Source organism: Phalaenopsis equestris, unplaced genomic scaffold, assembly GCF_001263595.1.
Source record: "Phalaenopsis equestris unplaced genomic scaffold, ASM126359v1 Scaffold000174, whole genome shotgun sequence".
In the NCBI taxonomy this organism is placed as follows: Eukaryota; Viridiplantae; Streptophyta; class Magnoliopsida; order Asparagales; family Orchidaceae; genus Phalaenopsis; species Phalaenopsis equestris.
Window position 1 is genome coordinate 1,778,454 of NW_018164616.1, and position 16,392 is coordinate 1,794,845.

Genomic DNA, 16,392 nt, shown 5'->3' on the forward strand with positions numbered 1-16,392 from the left:
GGTGCTTCATTGCACAATCTTCAAAGTGCATCACTGCATCGTCTTTGACATGCATTTTTTTGCAAGATACCTCATTACTCCACAATGTATGTCGGGATTTGACACATACGTCGTGATTCAACAAGAGGTTTCATTGCAATGCGTTGAGTTTAGCAGACAATGGTTAATGGTAATGACGAGCGGTGATTGGTGGATGCAAGATTGAGATGTGTTTGCTTGATATTTAGTGCAGAAATGACATTGTGCTTCAACTTCCTTCTTCGAGATCAACTCTCGGTCTCCACTCAAAAGAGCGGTAGGGCTCTATTTATAGAGTTTAGAAGAGGACGCCCTGCAAAAAAAGAAAAAAAATTGGACCATCTTACAACTCGGAGAGGTTCCTTCGATCAGACGGTGTTTTGAGGACATTTAAGTGCCTTAATGATGTTAGAACAGAGTGAACTTGAGCTTGATGGATTCGTCTTGTTGAAACGTTTGATTTGACGATAAACTTGTTAGATTTGAAATTCATTTGATTTTCCCATTAGACACTGAAAGTTTCTAAAAGTGAATTATTGGCTTGATTTGAGCTTGATTTGACTTGGATTGAACTAATTTTAGTGTCATTGAGTCCATCTAGTCGAACATGTTAGCTTGAGTGTAAGTTTATTAAAAATAAAAAATTTTTTATTGAAGTTTGAATTCTCCTTTCCTTAAAAATTTATCTTGAGATTCGTGGCGTGCCTCAAGATTAATGTCATGTCTCAAGATACATGCCGGATGATGAAAATTAATTGATGAAGTTTCAATAATATTTTTATTTTAAACTAAATAATTATAATATTACTTTGTTTGTTTTTATTAATAGAATGAACACAAAAGCAACCTTAAGCCTTGCTCAATGTAGCTCGGCTAGTCTTAAAATAAAAAAGTGTGATTCTAGCTTGAGAAGTTGAGTCAAAATTCAAAATAATTTTAATGGAGTTTAGACTTGTGTTCAAAGAATTCCGATTTAATACAATTTAATTTTTATTAAATAACTATTACATGATTCCTCCATGCCTATTACATTACATAGCAAGCAAAAACTATATATTTTTAATATATTTAATTTGACTTATAGTTTGATTCAATCGAAATTATATTTTAGTGATTCGAATAAACTAAAATAATTTGTGCACTTTGAAATCAACATGCACTAACCTCCACAAATGGGTTTTCATGTAGGTGGACCTAATAATGTAATTGGGCCAACAGCCTATAATTGTAGCCTTATGGACCTTCAATTGGGCTTGTACTGACTCTTTCAACGAAAGAAGAGAAGGAGGCGGAGGCGGCAGCTGAGTGGTGGCGCCGGAGCAACGATGAGCCTGAAGAGCCTTCTCTGTTCGGCGGCTCTGCAGGGCGTTACGGAGGCACGTGCGAGGATATTCGGGCACGTGCTGAACCCGACGGGAAGGCGAGCGCCGCACAAGATTCTACGTAAGAAGCTAATCGGTGATAAGATCGTTCAGTGGTACCCTTACGACATCAAGAATGACGATCCGCTCGTTTTGGCTCGGGAGGAGAAGGAGTACGCGCTTTTTTTATCATTATTTCTAGCTATCTGTTTCTTTTGGTTGTGATGCGCACCATGTGTTTGTTGGTATGCCTCTTACGGCGGTTGTTGGAGTTTTTTTATTTTGTGCTGATTTGAATTGGGGACAGAGGATTTTCCTGCTTGTGAGTAGTATAGAATTACTGTAACTGATCTGTTTAGGTGAAGCGGAGGACTGAGAGAACGCTTGGTATAAGACAACATCGTTTTTTGTTGATGGTAGAATGAATAATCGGAAATCTTTCGACTCTTGAAAACTATATTTTGATGCTGGCATAATATTCAATTGTTAAAAAAGTTGACGAATGTTAATTTGTTATAATTTTTTTTTTTTTTGGTTGGTTAAAATCCTTCTTGATCAAGCGCAAATGCGCAACATTTTATGCAGAGAACAGAGCTTGAGGCAACTGTGAATTCTGTACTAGAGAGGAATTAGGTTAGATTTGAATGAATAGGATGCTTGAACATGGCTGAATCATATATACTTTGAAAAGTCGAACTGAATTGATGCATTTTTGAACTAGTCCAGCTGGAGCTTGAGAGAGGTTAAAATGCCTCAAATGGTCTTGAATTGACTTGGATCACAAAATAGCATAGCGATCAATCCCCAAGAGAGTGATGGTGTGTGTGAGAGAGGAGGTAGGTGGTGAAATTACTTGCACCACGGCGACCTTTGGTGTCAGACCCTGGTGAGGAGTGTTTAGTGGTCTAGAATACCTTTTGTGTACTCTCATTTGGTTACCATACATTCAATAAATTTGATTCTTTTTTGAGCCATCACTATTGCTACGCTTTACCTCAAGTTGCTTAATTATTGCTTACACTTTCTTTGAATATGATGACATGATGCCATAATAACTTATCCCATGTTTCAAATTCAAGCAGGATGCACGTGCTTTGGCTTTAATTAAGATCTCTAATGACATTGAAGGTCTACATCGTTGCATGCTCCTCAATTGACTTCCCCACCTACACAATCTCTATGGCTTTGTTGGACACTTGTTGTTGGCTCTATAGCATATTCCTACGCTGTTACCCATTTTCAAAAGCATTGTCATCCATTCTTCATTTATCTTCTTCACTCGAAGCTTTGCATTCAGTGTCAGTGACACGGGCGTATTCCTTCGTTTGGACCGTACTAGTTCTTTCACATTGGTTAGGCGTTTCATAGGGGGATTCAATCCTACTTATATAGGGCTTATATATGTGATTCATGTGTTTTAGGTTTTGAGTTTTTATGAGTTTTTTATCCAGACAACTATCGGGGTCTCTAAGTTTTTCTTTCTAGGGCTGTATCCAAGGGTGCGAGGCGGTCTAGCTATATCTCATTCCGAGGTGGTGATTCTCCTCCAAGGGTCGAGTGGTGCCCCAATTGTATCTCACTTCCGATGTGATATCTATTCTTCCTTAACTCTTCCACATCTCTCCTGCTTCGTTGCGCGACTCTTTCACATCTTTTTTGCTTCGCTGCCACGCATTTCCCCCCTCATTGTTGTCGTCTAGAACAATAGTTGTTTGTTGTTTCTCCTGCAGATATCCTATCTAGCCCTTCCTCTTCATTGTTTGTTGCCGCCATTGTTCCAACCCCTTTTCTTTGTCGCCGCCACCATTTCAGTCTTCCATCCTTGTTGCCGTCACTTTGAATAATCCCTCGACATCGCTCCCTGCTATTTCCTTGTTGTCCGACATTGGGGAAACAACAACCTTGTTGTTTTCTGCTTGCCAACTAGCTTTTCCACTCTTGCGCCGACTTCCGAGGCCAACCATCTCCACCACCCCTGGACCTACCCCTTAGCCAGAGTTTATGTTGTAAGGTATTGCAATTTTAGATTAAATGTATGTTGGTTGTAATTTCTTATTTAATTTTTCACAATAAAAATTGATTTTTTTATTATTATTTAGTTAATTCGTGTATCATTTGGTATCGGAGCTACCCTAACTTTAGTTATATTCTAGGGTTTCTAACATTCACCAATACCCCACCCTATCTTCACCTAAAATTTTTCTTTCCTACCCTACATCACCCCTACCACCTCATTCCACCTACTTGCACCCAAAACCTAATCATGTTGCAGAGGATGCATTTCTTGGAACTTGATCAGGAGTTTACTATAGAAGAAATACAGCAGGAGCTCTGCCAAGTGCTATAACGAGTTATTGGTAGTGAGGAAAAGACTTAGGGAGGTCACCATTGAGTATGGTTGCGAGATCCAATGAGGAGAGAGGGAGGAATACTTGAATCCCTTCCATAGCGATGATTCAAGTGGAGCAGAAAATAGACTACAACGATTTAGGATACAGTATCAGGGATGTCAAATAATGAAATGTCTGTTAGAGGATACAATGCCTCTTGGAGGATATAGAAATGAAGTGTCTGTTAAAGGAAAGAAAGATGAAGTACCCTTTGGAGAATACGAAGATGAAGTGCTTGTTGGAGGATACAAAGGCTCCAGAGTGAAAGTGGACTAACTGGATTTCGAGGGGAGAATGAATCTAGATAATTTCATAGAGTGGCTATAGACTGTCGAGGTGATCTTTGAATATAAGGAGATGTTAGATGTCCGAAAGGTGAAACTAGCTACTTTCAAGTTGAAGAAGATAGTCTCGTTGTGGTGCGAGAACTTGAAGAGGGAGCGAAATAGAGAAGGACATAGCAGAATTACTACATGGGAGAAGATGATTTGCAACGACAATCCTTACCCCCACACTACCATCAGGATCTTCTCTTGAGACTCCACTACCTATAGCGGATAAACTTATCAGTGGAGGAGTACACAACATAGCTTAAGTTGAAATGTGATCTGATGGACCCAGAGGAACACACAATAACCAAAATACTTGATAGGTTTGAAGCCTGCCATCGGTAACATGGTCGAGTTACAACTTTACGGGTATTTGGGTGACATTTAGACCTTGACACTTAAGATGGAGGGACATCAGAAGCAGAGTAAACACCCACCGCCATTCAGACAACCAACTACAGTTGGAGACATCAGTAGGAACACCCCTCAAGGAGTTGAGAAGATTGATAAGGAGAAGAGCACAACCGTTAAAAGTGAGCAGAAGCCTGAGAAGAGTAGCATGCACGCTACAATCCCATTTAAGAAATGCTTCAAATGCCATGGATCTGGGCACATTGCCTACAATTGCTTGATTAGCCGAGCTATTTTTTTATCGAGTAGGGTATAGAAGAGGAAGTTAGTGACGAAGAGACAGTTAGAGAAAAGGGTGAGGAGTACCATCTTCCACATATGAGGGCAAAATAGTTATGGCTCGACAAGTCCTATAGATTGAGGCTATCAGGGATCAGTAGTGGCTTTGCCACAACGTATTCTACCCCCTTGCAGTGTGAAAGGAAATGTATGCAATTTCATAATATCGATAGAGGGAGCAACAAGAATGTGACATCTACACATATGGTGGACAAGTTGAGCCTCACGACTTATAGACACTCCCAACCATACTCCTAGAAGTGGTTGAGGAAGAAGAACAGAGTCAACATTGACAGGCAGGGCTGTAAACGAGCCGAGCTTGAGTGAGTTCAGACTTGACTCGTGTTCGGATCGTTCGAAATTGCTCGTTGGCTCATGAACAGTGTGTTCGTGTTCGGCTCAATTTAAATATTCGTGTTCGTGTTCGGCTTGAAATTGGATTGTTAAAATTAAATTAAAAAGAATGTTGGATTCGAACCTGGACCAATTGTATGCAAAAGAAAACACATAACCACATCACCACATGAGCTGTTACGATTTAAACTTAGATATAAATATAATATAATATATTATTATATAAATAATATATGTAATATATTAATATATAAATAATTATATAATTTTTTTTATTTCGAGCTAAAACGAGCCGAACACGAGCTAACAAAGAGCTGTTCGTGTTTGACTCGTTTATAATTCGAGCTTTAAAACCTTGTTGTGTTTGACTCGTTTACTTAACGAACGAATTGAACGCGAGCTACTTAACGAGCTGAACAGCTCGACGAGCTCTTCGCGAACAACGAGCTTTTTTGACTGCCATATTGACAGGAGGTGTTTCGTGGAGTTTTCGATTGAGAATTTGTTATAGGATCAGATTGGTGTGACGTGGTGCTCATCGATGCCTGATACCTTTTGTTAGGGAGATCATGACAATTTGACTGTCTGATTGAGCATGACGGGTTCAATAATACCTACTAGTTCATCAAAGATGACAAACTCATAATCTTTCTATTTTATGCGGAGTTCGATATTACAAGTGCATTGCTAGTAGAGAAGTGTCACTGGGATATGTTTTGATGATGATAGAGGAAAGGGGGACAAAGACGCAGATACAAGCCTTCATTACAAAAATTTTTAGATAGAAACCTAAAGCATATTTTTATTTTAACTTCTATTAAGTTTTCAAATTCCAATTTTCAATCTTATTCATGCCCGCTAGATGTATGATTCGTTCGATTCTTACAAAGTCAATTAACTAATTTTGAGAGAAAACGTATCGTGAGATTTAAAATTATCATGTTTTTTAGTTTATTTAAAGAAAGAAAGTCTTGACATATTTAGTGATCTTTGATTTGCAAATCTTAATTTCTTTGGCTGATCTACATTCATTGAATATGAAACTCTAGATCCTTAAACAAATTGCATTACACAGAGGTTCTTCAAGAAGCATTATGCATTGGTATTCTTTACCAGTGAAAATCGCCTTTGATGCAAAAAATATTTGAAATATTTTGAAAAATTAGATATATTTCGTGCATAAAATTATTGAAATTCTTGAAACTATAAATTTGGTTTACTTAAAATAAAAATTTTAAAAATTTTATAGAAGTCAATTACATATGTTAAGGAATGCAAGCTGAAAAAATCAAGATTGTATCTCTGCCCGTGGAGAAAAGAGTGTCCCTTCCCGTTGCTGTTCTCCTAAGGTAGCTTTTAGGACTTAATCCTCTATTTCACTGTAGCAGTTTTTCGAGAGCCATAGAGTAATTAGAGTAGATTGTATCTCTGCCCTCGGAGAAAAGAGTGTCCCTTTCCGTTGCTGTTCTCTTAAGGTAGCTTTTAGGACTTAATCCTCTTTTTGACTGTAGCAGTCTTTTGAGAGCCATAGAGTAATTAGAGTAGATTGTATCTCTGCCCTTGGAGAAAAGAGTGTCCCTTTCCGTTGCTGTTCTCTTAAGGTAGCTTTTAGGATCCTCTTTTTGACTGTAGCAGTCTTTTGAGAGCCATAGAGTAATTAGAGTAGAATGAAGATGGAGATCAAATAATGCATTAGAGAAGAGACTTTATTGTTATTGCTGTTTTAAATTGCATGCATAAAAGCTTTCTAATTAATGCATCAATCAAAGTGCATTTTATTTTTGTGTCATTTATATACATTCCACCTAGTTCCTATGTATTTCCATATATAACACCGAAACTTTACTTTCTTACTTTTTACCACCCAAATATTTTATAACACATAAAAAAATACCACTATTATAATATTTAAAAAGTGAAGTACACATTTTCATGCATAGGTAAAATTACATATATGTAAAAATTGAAGTTCAGGTGCTAGATAATTAAATACACAGGATTGAGTGGTATGTATGTAATTCTTCCTTTATTTTTTCCTATTTTTCCTGCCTCCAAGAAGACAAAAAAGGTTATTGATACACTGTTCTATCTTAAGCAGAATATCAGGAAAGGACATAGAACTAACTATTCAACACAAAATAATTATTCCTATCATTCCATGATATGATATAAATTCAATTCCAATGCAAAATTCAAATTCTCAAAATTTCTGATACAAAGGAATATTTCAGCTCCATTCTTGGGTCTTATCTTTCGAAAAATGGAATAATTAATATGAGCTCATGTATTGATGTCCCACAACAAAAATGGATGAAAGAGAGAAAATACAGACATTTACTTGAGGTATCCTACTCAATTATGATTTCTCATCAAGTTCCAAAATATTTTTGGGTGGAAGTAGTTCTTATTGCAGCATATCTATCAATCGAATGCCTATCAGGATACTTAACTTCAATACGCCGCTTCATGTTTTGATGGCTATCTAGCCACACATCAGAGCTTTCTTTCCTACTATACCACTTAAAGTTTTTGGGTACGTATCTTTTGTTTGCGTTCATTTCTCGACCCGCACCAAACTTGACCCTAAATCTATCAAGTGTATTGTAGAATTACACTCCTTATTATTATTTACTTTAATTCTATTTAGTACTTGCTATATTTAGTCATAGTATAAAAAGGGTAATTCCTTAATTGTATGTATTTATGTTTATTCCATAATTATAGGAATTACTTAATTGTAGGAAGATTTCTTTCATCTTTTTATCTCTTGTACTCGCCTATTTATAAGTGAATTATCTATGCATTCAGGTGAGAAAAAGGATTATTCAAAATTCACATGTATGTTCCTTGGATATACTTTAAAAAAAAAGTTATAAGTGTTACTCTTCTATTATCAAAAACTACTTCAACTTTATGCTTGTCACATTTTTTTAAAAATCAATCATACTATCTCAAATTTGATGTTCAGGGGGAGAGTGCAAATGAACATCAACTTTGGGATTTGTTTGATGACACATACACAACAAGACCACCTACTCCTTTCCACCTGAATCTCCTACTCTTGTAGAGGATATCAAACTAGCTCAACTTAAAGTCCACAACAAAGAACTTTGTGTGTGCACTGGGAGGAAGAAAAAACTTGAGCAGGTGGAAGACAACTTGCAAATACAGAATCACTCCAACCAAAACTCAATTTTTCATTTACTTGAAATTTCTGGCGAGTCTAATTTTCATGTGTATGCCCTTCTCTTCTAGTGCTGATGATGAAAAAAGATATACGAGATATCCAATTAAGGAGTATGTAGGTTATGGAAAGCTATCCTTAGCCTATAGAGCGTTTATATCTAACCTTGATGATGTGCAAATTCTTTAATCCATTCATGAAACTCTTGAAAATTCAGAATGGAGGAAAACAATGTAAGAAAAGATTCAAAATCAGACTTGTTGTTAAATGCTTCACACAAGCCTATTACTGACAAGTGAGCTCTTACTAAACTTCCTCGGGATAAGTAGCTAGTTGGATAAATGAGTGTTCAACATAAAATACAAAGCTACTGGGAGTATTGGGAGATTCAAAATCAGAATTGTTGTTAAATGTGTCACACAAGCCTATAGAATTGATTATCGAGAAACCTTTGCACCAGTTGTCAACTGAATGCTATCAGAGTTTTTCTTTCAATAGCAAGTTATGAAGGAATGGGGATTGCATTTCCTTGACATAAAAATGTCATCCTGATTTGGGATCTAGATTAAGAGGTGTATATGGAAATGCCACAATGACTTGAGAATGATTACAACAAGCATCTTGTATGCAAACTAAGATAGTCTTTCTATAAGCTTAAACAATTACCAAAAGTGTGGTTTGAAATGTTTGCTAAAAATATAAAATCCAATATATATTCTCAAAGTCAAGCTGATCATACATTGTTTATAAAACACACTAAGGGAGATAAGATTGTTGTACTGATCATATATGTAAATGATATGATTCTTACTTGTGAAGATGAAATATAAATTTTTAAAATTAAAAAAGTGTTGGCCACTAAGTTGGAAATCAATGATCTAGGAAACATGAGATATTTTCTAAGTATGGAGTTAGCAATGTCTAACAAAGGGATTGTTATATCAATGAGGAAATACATTCTAGATTTTCTAAAGGAGATAAGGATGATTGAATGCAAACGTGTTGATACTCTAATGAAACTTAGCATGATGTCTAACATTAAGAAGAAAGCACATATGTGGATAAGAGAAGATATCAAAGTTTGGTAGGAGAATTCATCTATTTGTCATATACTTGATCATATATTGCATAGTTTGTCAGTATTGTGAGTTAACACATGAATAACCCAAGTGAAGAGTATTTGGAGATGATTTATAAGATTTTGAGATTTCTCAAGGAGTCTTCTGGTTATAGATTAATTTTGTGAAAAATAAAAACAGAGAAGTAGAAGTCTACACTGATGCTAGTTCGACTGGAGAACTCACTGATAGAATGTCAATCACAGGTTATTGCTCATATGCATGAGGAAATATGGTTGCATGGAGAAGTAAGAAGCAAGTTTTTATTTTGAGAAGCAGTGCATAATTAAATTATATGACACTTGGCTTGGGAATCTATGAAGGTACATGGATTCATAAATTATTAAGGGAACCGAGATGTTCTTCCAATATGCATATACAAATATTCTGTGATAGCCAAGCAATTATTAGTATTTCCAAGAATCATGTGCATCATGACAATACCAAACATATCGAAGTTGATAGACAGTTCATCTCTAAAAGTGTCAATGGGGGAATTTTAAAGCTAAGCTGCATCATGACACACTGACAAATTGTTGTTGATGCCTTCACCAAAGCTCATCCTTTCAGCACATTCTCAAAATTCAATATCAAGCTCAGTTTTTGCAGCATCTACGACCCAACTTAAGGGGGAGTGTTAAAATCTGAGAAGATTTGGTTCTTTTCATATTTACCTCTCTCATGTGGGCCAATCACCACCTCCAAATATTAGAGGTTTTGATTGAGAAATTTTAGGAAACCTTTAAATGGTTTATTCCCTATTTTATGTTTATCTATTTTTCAGTCATAATTATTTCTTTCTTAATTTATATGAGATGTGTTTGGTAAGTTTTTAAATAAGGTGGGACTGATTTCCCCATATGCATGCAACCTATCTATGAATAATGAATAAAAATGAATTTTCCTCCCCAATTAAATTCTACACATCTCTTCTTTTGGATAATCTTTCAACCATTTCTCCTTCATATCCCACCCAACTCCTAGTTTCTCATATACACCTGAGATTTGGTTGTCCGTTTTTGGTTGTACGTTTTATTGCATGAGAAGCTCTTTATTATGCCTTCGGTGTTATTTCTTTGGTATTATTGCACTTAATAGGATATTGATATTATGATTTTTTTTTTTATGTTTATACTTTTTGGCTGATTTTATTTTTTTATGAAACCACGCCTTTTTCCCCTCTCCGTGTCAAAGTACTCTTCACTTTTTATTTCTCTTCTACTACAAGTTCTTAACCCGTCTACCTCATTACGAGTTTATTATCGATGATCTTGATCTCCATCAAGATTAGCACCTCTATGATCTATCCATATTATCAAATTTGACTAAGCATCTACTTGCTAATGAATTTTTTGTTCTTTATTTGCTAATTACTCTAAAATAAGCAAAAAAATGTATATTTCTCATTATATATATAGATTTAAACGAACTCCGCATTTAGGTTGAAAATTTTTGTTAGGTCCTTGTTAAAGTCGGTTTTTGAAATAGAACCAAATTTTAGGCTCTCATTCTAATTGTTTATATTTTTATCTGTTACCAACTTGTGATTAAAATGACCTCTCTGAAGTAAACGAGTATTTACAAAAAGGTTTTATCACCAAAGATTAATGAATTTCTTATATTTGAATTTATTTACAACAAGAAAACTCATCTCAAAGAAATATACTATTGAATTTTTTTTTTAAAGAAATTAGTATTCTTCACTGAAAACTGATTGATACCCATTTGGGACTTTGACCATGTTTTCGAATAAAGTGGCCGTCGATGATATATCTTCATATTGTAGGGAGTTAATAAGTTCATTTATCTAACAACTACTAGTCCAACATCTCAATCATTGGAGTTATTAGTCAACACCTTCAAGATGCAAAATAGCATTGAAAATTTACTTTGAGAATGATTGAAAGTTGGGACATTTACGTACGAAGCACACAATTCTTATGTATTTAAATACCTCGCACACCTAAACTTTAATGTATACATTTATAGCACTCAAATCTTTATTATCACAAAAAAAAGTGCGCTATTACCACTTTTAACAAGTGAAATATACCTTTTCATTCATAGGTTTAAAGTGCCAAAGTGCTATGTTTGTAAATATGAAAATTTTGGTATGAGATATATAATACATAAGAATTGTGCTAGGTACGTAAATTTGTCTAAAAAATGTCTTGGAAGAGGTTGTTATATTTAAGACCAAGCACTTACATATTTAAGCATTCTTAGTAGATAGCATACTATTGAAGTAAGAAATTAAAACCTAGGGATTGTCTTTTTTAGAGTTTATTTGATCAACTAGAAAAGTAAAAGGTGAATTGCTGTTGCTAGGCTTATTTTAGAGTTTAAATATAGAGCTATGGCCTACTCGATCTATGAAATAATGTGGATAAAAGCCCTGGCCCGCTTTGTCAAATGATGTGGGTAAAACCTCTAGTTGGAGAGGTTTTTTTAGGAGAGTTTTTTTTTTCATTACTTGTACAATGACATCATATTGTGAAAACTTGCTACCATATGCATTATAAACTATCATTTATTCAACCAACAAACTAAGGGGTTGTTTGGAACACTTTTTATTTTTGTTTTGGTTTATTTATGTTATTACTTAAATAAAATATGTTTGATATCTTATAATATAGTTGTTTTTAAAAATAATCAAAATAAATTTTGGGTGCTCTGAGTGGCTTTTAAATACATGTTTTTTTTTTAAATAAAAAAAGAAAAGCATGCGAAATATACATTGAACAAATATTATTTAAGAATAAAAGAAAAAATAAAAATAACAACAACAACAACAACAAGCTTTTATCCCACTAAGTATGGTCGGCTACATGAATCCTTTTTTACATTATGTACTATTGAGTGTCATATTTTCATTTAATTGTAATAAATTAATATCATTTTTTATACAACATACCAAAGTTTTTTTTAGGTCTATCTTTATCTTTTTTAGCATAAGTCAAATCTAAAACATTTACTCTCCCAATTGAATCATCAGATGGTCAACATTCAATGTGATCAAACCATCTAAAATGACTTTCTCTAGTCTTGTCAGTCAGTGGAGCTACAAAAAAGCTGGAGGGAAATTGTTATGCTTTCTTGGAAGATTGTTCTCATTATGTTTCAAGTTAAGAAGAAATGGCGATATCTTAACCAAAGTTTGGGGCCACCTACAATATGCTCGTTTATGTAATAAGCTGGAGATTTAAACTTTGTATATATAAAGATTATACTCTCAATATGCTGGAGACAAAGTGTTGGTATAAAATACATACAAGATAAAGTAATATTTGAGAGGGTCCAATTTAGATAGTCATAAAGCCTTATGCATTCACCTATGCCTATTTAGAAGTCTCCTTTTTCTAAACAATAACACAAGAAACCCTTTTCTCCAAAATGAGACATTTCATGGTGAACTTTATTGAGCGGTTCTCATCTTAATCCTAACTGCATCATGATTATGATTATAGCTTCGTTATGTTTCCAATCTGTAATTCGCTAACTCGTTCGTGATTCAAAAGATGACCAAGCTTCTATTTGTAAACATTACTAGCTATTTTTTACAAGAAAAACAGTTTTCTTAAGGAACATTTAGGCGTGGTTCGATTCCCTACATTAGCCATGTAAAGTAAATCCAATAGAGGAATTTTCAAAATTCTGACATTTGGTTGGATTAAAACTGAATGCAGTGTAAATTTTTAATGAATTTGGAATTCATCATGTAGTTCAAAACTAGTGTTGTCAGAAATCTTTAGATTTGTACAATTTTCAAACACATTACAAACAACAAGTTGTTGTCGCTTACACTATTGTCCACTGACCTCCATCTAGCCATTGCCACCCTCTATCGTCGTTGCCACTGCTGCCCGTTGCAGGAGTCGTCGCTGCTGCTATCGCCGAACATGTTTTATATTGATTTCATTTTTATTCAAACGAAACACAAAAATGTAAATTCCTGTATTTACTTTACACCAAGCCAAACAACTTCAAAACATTTGAAATACATGTAAAATCTGAATGATCTTGTAGATTCTAACCTGAATCATACCCATTTCAGGCGATTGGCTAAGCTGGAAATGCTGAAGCGCCGCGGAAAGGGCCCGCCGAAGAAGGGCCAGGGAAGGCGGGCTGTGAAGCGCAACAAGTAGTTAAAGATAATTCACACTTACCTTGTTACTATATCTCCTTTTTTCTTGCTTTTATTGCTAGAAATGTTTTGCATTGTTTGGACAAATATTTAATCTCCCCATTCTTTCATTAAAATTATATGTGCTCTTTTATGAGACGATTAGAGCTCTGCAGCGCTGGATGAATGGAGGAATTTGAACCCATTTCATGTAGTAAGATCCACAATTTACTAGTGACACTTCAGTCTTTCGTTCTATAATCTGCTTTTCTTGAAATTTTATACTTCAAATTATTTTAGGTCTTTTAAAGTTGTTTTTGTTTTTGTGAGGGTAAAGTTAAGGGTGTTAATTTGGGTTAATGAGTCGGGTTTAGATCTGACCTGAATTTGTTCGGATCTGATAAACTTGATTGGCACTTAATTAGATTGACTCAATTGGCTTGTTTAATATAATGCATAGTAGTCATTGGAGTCAAGTTTGATCAAATTTTGCTTTGTGGGTCAACCTCTATTTTTCAGAATTCTAGATCTAAATTAAACCCACAAATTAATCAGATCGATTTGAGCTCAGGAGTCTCAAGTTGGATTGTGATCATTTTAATTGCTCTTGTTGAAACTATTATTATTATTATCCCTTCCATTCATTCACAGATGCACCCACTTTAATAATTGTTTCAAAAAACATTTGCTGAAGAAATTATTATTCAAAAAATTAAGGAGATTATTTTATTTTTAAAAAGTCAGACCGCATCTTTATGATCATCATCACACATAGTGGGGTCAGATTGCAAAGTGTAGGCCGTAATTTTTCATCATAATTTTTTGAAAAAACAGATAAAATAGTTTTGCCAAATACCTAAAAAAGCCTAAAAAAGCAGTGCGATGTTGCAATGCCATTGCACGGTTGCCAAATGCAGCCTAAGTTTCTTTATAATTTCGAAACAACATCCTCATTTTAAAATAGGCTTATTCTCTCTCTCTTTTTGTTCCATAAGTTTTATAATGAATATATATATATATATATGTTTCTGATTCAATTTCGATTTGAATGATTTGGGCGCCTCTCAAAATCGAGTTATTGCATGCTATATTTGATTTCGAGCCAGCTCAGGTCAAAATTGAATCGAGCTCGATCCAACACAGAATCACAATGAGCTCTCTCAAATTGTGTTATTGGATTCGTTTTAGCTCAAAATCGGCTCGAAATTAAAACCACCTTGCTCAATTTGAGCGATTTGGATCCATTCAAGCTCGAAATCGGCTTGATATTTACTCCTGGTTTGTTGTATTTAATTTTATTTAGCATTATATGTATAGTTTTATAAATTAAACGTACTTCAAGCTAATCTGGAGCCAATTTGAGCCGACCATGTAAGGCTTAAAAATGGCTCAAAAATAATTCGATCCAATGTTTTGACTCACAGCTCGACTCGCTTATCTCAATTCGATCAGCCAAAATTTGAATCTATTTTTGAGCAATTAACAATCTTTTAGCCCAAATTACAACCCTAAGTAAAGGGGGGTAGAAAGAGAATTTACTGAATAAATGAGTTCTCTAAAATGATTAGGGATCAATCACATTTTTTGTGATGACCATTATTATTTATAGTTGGGTTATTTTGTACATCACAATTGTTGGGTGAATGGTATTGACCAATTTTATTGGAGACAGATTTCATTAGATTAATAGTTAAAAAAATGACCTTATTCTAGAAAGACATGACATGGTCAACGGAAGAAGTTTGAATGGGCATGCCAAGGACATTTTGACCCTTTATTTGCAGGTGACAGGCAGTCTGACGCTATAGGAAAAGCAATACAAGAGAAAATAGATATTATATAAGTAGTTTGGTGAAGAGTAAATTTACTCATGTTTATGTTATAATAAATATTATGATAAAGTTGGAATATAAATCCATGCTGGGATGTGATTAAATAAAGTTTTTTTTTTTACTAATTTTAATAATTTAGTGATACGTCTCAAATAGTAAATTTATTTATACATCCTCAAAAATTATTTTAATCATGCGTGAATTTCGAAGCATTTTAAGCAAGAAAAAATTCAAATATGAATTCATGATCATTCAAGTTTCGATTTCATTAAACTTATAATTGAATCGAGCGCCTCGATAAGCCAAACCCAACCACTCTAAACTTAGTCCAACCTTGGTCCTATGAAACCTAGATCATGCTGTTTAAATATATTTAGAATGATCAAATGAATTTCAAATCTGACAAACTTATACATAAACTGAGCATCTCAATGAGACGAATCCAACGAGCCTAGGATAACTCAATTTAGACATCATTAATGCACTTAAATATTCATAAAATATCATTCAATCAAAAGAATCACTTTGCGTTATCTGATGGAGTGCTACGAATTCATGCAATATTTACAGATGAAGCCACTCCCAACATTTATAAATAGAAACCCACTCTTCATGAGGGGGATCTAGACTTGGAAGATAAAGCCGAAGGAGCTCTAAGCTCTTGAGAATTCTTGAGCTCCACCACAGTCAAGCCATCGTCGACTCGCTATTGCTACCGTCGGGCCATTGTTGTTGCTGCCTGACCACTATCATCGAGCTACCGCCGCCACCAGACAATTGCTACCCAACATTATTTTAGTTGCCGCCATAGTCGGACCACTGCCACCGGACCAACACCGTCGTGCTTCCACCATCGTGAACCCGCAGTTGTTTGGCCACCACCACCACCGTACCACTAGTGCCCGACCAACATTGTCAGATCATCATTGCCCACCCCCTTCATTGAGTCGTCGTCGTCACTGGACCACCATTGTACAGCCACTGCTATCGACC

At 35.0% G+C, this 16,392-nt stretch overlaps 1 protein-coding gene across 1 annotated transcript; it reads left to right on the top strand.

Moving 5' to 3' along the window:
• Positions 1–1,235: 1,235 nt before the first annotated feature.
• LOC110022210 lies at positions 1,236–13,828 on the top strand. The gene is made up of 2 exons (XM_020721037.1): positions 1,236–1,552; positions 13,499–13,828. The coding sequence occupies exons 1-2, from the start codon at positions 1,344–1,346 to the stop codon at positions 13,587–13,589; spliced, it is 300 nt and encodes a 99-aa protein (XP_020576696.1). The 5' UTR covers positions 1,236–1,343; the 3' UTR covers positions 13,590–13,828.
• The last annotated feature ends 2,564 nt before the right edge of the window (positions 13,829–16,392 follow it).

Coding starts and splice junctions, on each gene's coding strand:
- LOC110022210 (XM_020721037.1), top strand. CDS start 1,344: ATGAGCCTGAAGAGCCTTCTCTGTTCGGCGGCTCTGCAGGGCGTTACG. Junction 1,553..13,498: donor TTGGCTCGGGAGGAGAAGGA/GTACGCGCTTTT, acceptor TACCCATTTCAG/GCGATTGGCTAAGCTGGAAA.